The 5,910-nt window shown below is 54.4% G+C and overlaps 3 protein-coding genes across 3 annotated transcripts; 1 reads left to right on the forward strand and 2 right to left on the reverse strand.

The window, feature by feature from the left end:
* Positions 1-210: 210 nt before the first annotated feature.
* N657DRAFT_667365 (thioredoxin-like protein) lies at positions 211-2,358 on the forward strand (the record flags this gene model as incomplete). Its single annotated transcript, XM_062795399.1, has 7 exons — positions 211-271; positions 540-569; positions 626-819; positions 878-1,010; positions 1,081-1,425; positions 1,536-1,750; positions 1,813-2,358. The coding sequence occupies 7 exons, from the start codon at positions 211-213 to the stop codon at positions 2,356-2,358; spliced, it is 1,524 nt and encodes a 507-aa protein (XP_062641786.1).
* Positions 2,359-3,346: 988 nt separating this feature from the next.
* N657DRAFT_584396 (uncharacterized protein) lies at positions 3,347-3,940 on the reverse strand (the record flags this gene model as incomplete). Its single annotated transcript, XM_062789752.1, has 3 exons — positions 3,347-3,531; positions 3,602-3,688; positions 3,760-3,940. 3 exons carry the CDS (start codon positions 3,938-3,940, stop codon positions 3,347-3,349), a joined length of 453 nt encoding a protein of 150 aa, XP_062641787.1.
* A 125-nt stretch (positions 3,941-4,065) lies between these two features.
* N657DRAFT_659799 (uncharacterized protein) lies at positions 4,066-5,351 on the reverse strand (the record flags this gene model as incomplete). The annotated part of the gene is made up of 5 exons (XM_062795014.1): positions 4,066-4,417; positions 4,545-4,813; positions 4,843-4,987; positions 5,022-5,132; positions 5,347-5,351. 5 exons carry the CDS (start codon positions 5,349-5,351, stop codon positions 4,066-4,068), a joined length of 882 nt encoding a protein of 293 aa, XP_062641788.1.
* Positions 5,352-5,910: the final 559 nt, after the last annotated feature.

Consider the following 5,910-nt stretch of genomic DNA (forward strand, 5'->3'; position numbering starts at 1 on the left):
ATATCTGGATCTTCGCACAGGGCCCTCTGGTAGTCGTATTTCCGATTGAATCGCGTAGTAAGGTCTGGTTGTCGTTTAACGAAGCGATGCGTCCAGTGCGCGCCGACGCGTCCCGCGTCGCGTTCAGCAAGTAGTCGGTTGGCCATGTCCTCCACACTGGACAAGCGGGGGGGAAATCCTTTGGAATCCAAGTCGAGGACATACTGAACAATGACCGATTCTTCTAAATCTGTCAACTTCCGCGAGTTGGCTGTGATATCGCGTCGTGATGGTTTGCCCCGTCGGCGGCGGCTCAGTTTCGTATGATGGACCGAATAAATCTCAGCTGCAGCTCTTAGGCTTAAAGTCGGGTCCTTTTCGAGAGCTTGGAGGGCCAAGACAATCTGGCCTTCATCGTTTTTCTGTGGCATATTGGATTTGCGGAGAATGTAGGTGTAAAAGAGAGATGTCGCGTGGACGCGATTTCGTGGAGCTTTCGGTGATATGGAGCTTTCGGTGATAAACCACGTTATTTGTAAATATATTTGATCTGGCGGCAGCGCTGGTCCGGGAGACCATGCTTCAGCAGTGTAAGTTCCAGTCTGCATGCGTGCATCCAGCCGTACTTGGACTAACCAGCTTCTAGCCAGGGTGGAGCACCATATGCTGCAGAATCTCCTATCGCACAGCAACGGCCCAATCCGATACAGTACATACCCAGTCACCGTCGAGATCAACACGTCTTGCTCTCACCAAAGCGATGACCACCCTGTAAAGGTGGGCCTGGTTCGTGAGAAACAATGTGAGAGCAATTCATTAAATGGGCAACCAACAGCCAACGTAAGTGTCCCCGCCCATGGCTTTGCATTGCAAGGTAGCGGTCACTAAGCGCAAATAGGGGCCCAACGAACATGGTCCTGACACCGAGTACATCCACGCCAGATACATTGTCGGATGTGACGGCGCCCGTAGCTGGCTGAGGAAGCAACTCGGTGTAGTCCTCGAGGGCGACTTGACGGACTCGGTCTTTGGTCAGTCACCCCAAATTCACTGACCTATCTGCTCAAGTCTTGCCAGCCATATACTAATCCTCTCCCCCAGGCGTAGTCGACTTTGTTCCCAAGACCAACTTCCCCGACATCCGGCGGGCGTGCTTTCTCCGTGCCGCAACCGGCACAATCCTCAGCGTCCCCCGCAGCAACAAGGAAGTCCGCTTCTACATCCCCGTCGGCAGCGGTAGCGCCTTGCCCGACCCTAAAGACCTCACCCTGGACCGCGTCCTGGCCGCCGCTCGCAACATCCTCTCCCCCTACACGCTAGAAGCGGGCGCCGTCTCCTGGTGGTCTGCCTACCGCGTGGGCCAGCGCGTTGGCAGCCACTTCTCGCGCTGCCGCGAGCGCGCCTTCCTCGTCGGCGACGCAGTGCACACGCACTCGCCCAAGGCTGGTCAGGCATGAACACGTCCATCCAGGACGCCTATAACCTCGGCTGGAAGTTGCGCCTCGTTCTGCTGCAGGGCGGCCGCCGGTTCATTCGTACTGGCTCTGCGGTTGCAGATGCGGATGCGGCGTCCCAAGAAGCGCTGCTGCGAACGTACGAGCTGGAACGGAGGCCCGTCGCCCAGGATCTCATTGCGTTTGACAGGGGCTATCTGAAACTGTTTGCTGCGCCGTCGGCCGAGTTTGACTCGGAGATGCTGCGCGGTCTGAAGTTCAACACGGGGCTGTCAATTCGATATCCCAAGTCCTGTATCGTGCAGCTGCCTAGGGGCGTGGAGGATCTTGGGCCCAGTCTGCTCAAGGCGCTGACCTAGTTCCTGGAAAGCGGCTGCAGGATTTTCAGGTGCTCTATCAGGCGGATGGCATTACTGTGCGCATTCAGAAGAGGATGCAGGCTACCGGTGCCTTTCGGGTCATTGTCTTTGCTGGGGACATTGCCGATTCCAATCAGTTTGCCAAGGTACAGAGCCTGGGAGAGTTCCTCTCGGACCGTGGCTCTGGCCTGGGACGGTTGACCCTGCCATTTGATGGCGACGATTTCGCGGCGTGGCGAAAGGTCCCGGTCGAGGAACTTGTCGTGCATTGTGCTGATCGGGCGAAGGTGCAGTTGCTCGACATGCACGAGGTGTATCGGCCCTGGAGTAGCGACCAGGGGTACGACTACTGGCGGGTGTTTGCTGACGCTGAGAGCGTGTTCGAAGGCCATGGCAGAGTGTATGACCGGCTGGAACTAGACGCAAAGAAAGGGTGCTGTGCTGTGATCAGGCCGGATGGGTATGTTGGTGCTGTCATGAGCGTTGATGACTTCCAGGGGTTGAGGGAGTACTTCGAAGGGGTAGGGATGCTGGAGGTGAGGTGTGTCAACGGCAAACCTCATTGACAACTATGATGGCGATGTTAACAGTTTAGTTCTGCTTAAATGTTGAGTATTTGGAGGCGTTGTTAGCTGCATGGCGTCCCTTTTCGTAGAACTTCAATGGCACGGGGTTGGATTCATGTACCCACGCAATTGATCATGGCTACCAGTAAATAGGTACCTTCATCGACAAATATTTTGAGGTGGTTCGTAAGAAGCTGGGTGTTTTCTTCCGCTACAGGTAGATTCTTCTTTGGTGCAGAAGCTCGGTATATCATCCGAGGGTCGTTATGGAAACGGGTGATGGACTCTGTAGGAATGGCACCGCTGCGCTTGGATGGCATCTCCAATATTGTTAGACCACTACAAGCAGTTTGCAGACCGAGCTCAACGACGACGGGGCCACAACGATATCAGAAACTGTGTCCCATTTTTCTTGCAGCAAGGCCAAGTAACACAGCCTGCACTAAGGAGACTACTGTCTAAACGTATTCACATCCCAGAGTTTCTGTAACGAATATAGTCATACAACTCATTGCAATACACCACGGTACGTGCACTTCCTACACTAAGGTCATCCATACACTGGGTACTCTATACACCGACATACTCCATACACCGTACACTGGGTACTCTCTCTGTCACTCTTTAGCAGCACACTCCTTCTTGTGCCGCTTCCAGTCCGCCCTCTGGCACGGCCGCCCACAGTACTTGACTTTCAAGCACTTGGCACACGCCTTCAACTCAACCCACTCTTTAGTTGTCGTCTTGCCGCAGGTCCGGCACACACTAATACCATCCCCCTCCCCCTTCCCGCCGTACCCTCCCTCTCCGGAGCCCGACTGAAGCTCTCCAAGGTCCGTCATTCTGGACGGGGTGATCAACTCTGGAACTCGACTGCTCAATAAAGGTTATCAAGTGACGTACGAAGGGATGTAGGTCAACCAACAAGCCCTCTCTACTCTGCCAAGTCTCGGGCCGTCTTGGTCGCTGCCGTGGCCTAGGTATCTTCTCAAATAGCTAGCATGGACCACTGTACTTGTTTGCAATCTCCTGACGCGACATATGACGCGCCGAGCCCCGTTGCGTTACCAAACACGACGATCTGGTGGCTCGCTGCCGTGTACTTGGGCCATGCTTGGCCGAGATGATTTCGGGGTTCCGCAGAGGGATTGGCGGCGAAGGAGATCCAGAAGGCTGTTTGGACATGACCCGTCAGCATCATGGTAAAACCGGCAAGGGGCGACAGGGGAGAGCGTTTAGGTACCTTCAATGGCGTAGCTTGTCTCCCACTCGAGTTCGGTCGAGTTGTCGCGGAACTGGTAATGCGTGCCGAAGACAAGGGGGATGTCGGCTGTCTTCTGGTCAGTACTTCCCGTGATGGGGAACGAACTAGATCATGGTACAGTAGGGAGAGGTACGGACAGCCGTGCATGCCGCCTAGCCAGTATCGAGGCGTGATGTTACTGAAGTTGCCCGAGAACAAGTAGGCATACGTCGTCAGGCCGTAGGCGCTGCGGTTACTGCGAGGGGGGTTGGTTAATTCAAAATCAGGGAAAAGGCAAGCGCAGACAATACTCACATTATCTCGCGTCTGACACCGCATGCCAATCCTCCGGCTCCTGGAGTGGCAGTTCCGTTCGGCGCCGTCGTGTCATTGACGTTGAAGGGCAGAAACGCCCCTGCCTCGTTGTACGTGAACCCAGTGATCAGGGGCGTGTTTCGAGTCAGCTATAATATTCCCTGTCGCCGGGAAAGAGGAAGGAGATAGCGGTATCCTCCGTTCTTCGGCGTCATCTCGATCAAGAACTGCATCCTGGCCATAATGCTGCCGTTCATGGGCAGCAGCTCCGGCCGGCCAAATGCCTTTTGCTTTACGAAGGATCGAGATGCGGCGAATGCGGAGGGTGACGGCGCGTAGACACCGCAATACTCGCGGCGCTGCAAGTTTCTTTCGGCCGGGTCTGTTGAGGACGGAGGTGGTTGCAGCTTCCAGGCAAAGATGCTCAAGTCGGGCACCGAGCTGACAATGGTGTCTTGCAGTCGCCGGAAGGCTCGGTGGCCCTCGCCGTACAGAAAGGGACTTATTAATTTTTTTATTAATAATTAAAAATTAATAATTCTCATTAGCTCAATTGGCAGAGCAGAATACTTCTAATATTAAGGTTTTTAGTTCGAGATGCACACCAAAAATGCCAAGGAGACAATACGCCGTATCCTCGACTTTGGTCGTTTCTCTGCCTGCTGCCCACGACATCTTTTGCGCAACGGACACCGAGGAGAGCGGCCTCTGGTGCAGAAGAATTGCTTTGGGAATGCCCGTTTTGTGCGAGAGTCTGTCGACGAGGTCCTTCTTTGTGCCCCTCTGGTTCCAGTTCTCGTCGAAGAAAATCATACGCTTAGGAGCGATGAGTTCCTGGAGAGTCCATCCCCTCGAGAACCAGTGACAGTTGGTCAATGTTTCCAGGGGCGCAGTCGTCTTAAGGTCCGAGAGGTAGGCGTAAAGACCTCGGCCTGTGCGTACCGGCTGTACATGGAGTTGATGGCCTCTGCCAACTCGCCACTACTTGACTTGTCGATACAGCAAGTGTCGATCCACACGTATTCGAGGCTGCTGCGCCAGGAGGCATGCCCAGTCGATCTTCTTGTATCCCTTTTTGCTGGGGTAATCGCTTGTAGCATGCGACATGTCGCTGAGCGAGACCTCCTGCTCATCCCAGGTGTGCGACAAGATTGCATACGGGGGAATGTCCCCATTGACATATTCCTTAAATTGGCGAGTGCGGGCGTTCAGAAGTCTCATCTTGGTAATCTTGGACTGCTTGCAGTGAGAGGCGCTGTTTTGATCACCAAGGTCCTCTTATCAACTTCAAGGCTGGCACAAGCGGAAAACATCTTATGCCCAAACACTATAAACACTGTTTATAAAGCCACCGGTGTGTTCCGCCCATAAACATGCACTTCCTCGGGCGTCGATTCTCAGCCTCAAACGCGGCAGATGCCACTGATAACGCCATGTTGGAGCTGGAGTGACCCAATAGAGAATCCAGATACTGCCCACGTTATGGGAATTTGGTCAGATTTTTGGGCTCAGAGGGCTCTAAGCTGCCGCGAGGCTCTTCGGGCAGAAAGCGCGGGACTCAGCCCCATTGGCGCCCATTGTAGAAAGCGGAGCAAACGCACACTCCTCTTCCCACTCTTACGCAGTATCGTTTCGATATAACGCGGCCTTGGCTGCAGTCTTGAACCCTTCCATGAATAGTGCATCAATACAATTCCTGTTGCCATTTCTGACGGTTCTTCTCTCTGCTCTATCGTTCTTCTGTTTGGTTGTCAGCACGGACTATCACAGAACCTGAGCCTTCTGTTATCGACCGGAGTCTCAAATCGAGAACAAGTTCTTGGGCGTACGACCCGCGAGAACGCGTACTGGTCGCACATTGTCATTCTCAGGAGGGCAGCGCTTACAGCCGGTCACGCTCCACTCGTCAACACCCAGAAGGTTGCCCGCCCGTATTGAGTGTGGTCCGTCTGCTTAGTGCACTGGAGAACGCGCCTACCGCCTGTGGCCGCGCT

The sequence above is a fragment of the Parathielavia appendiculata genome (assembly GCF_033297405.1).
Source record: "Parathielavia appendiculata strain CBS 731.68 unplaced genomic scaffold N657scaffold_71, whole genome shotgun sequence".
In the NCBI taxonomy this organism is placed as follows: domain Eukaryota; kingdom Fungi; phylum Ascomycota; class Sordariomycetes; order Sordariales; family Chaetomiaceae; genus Parathielavia; species Parathielavia appendiculata.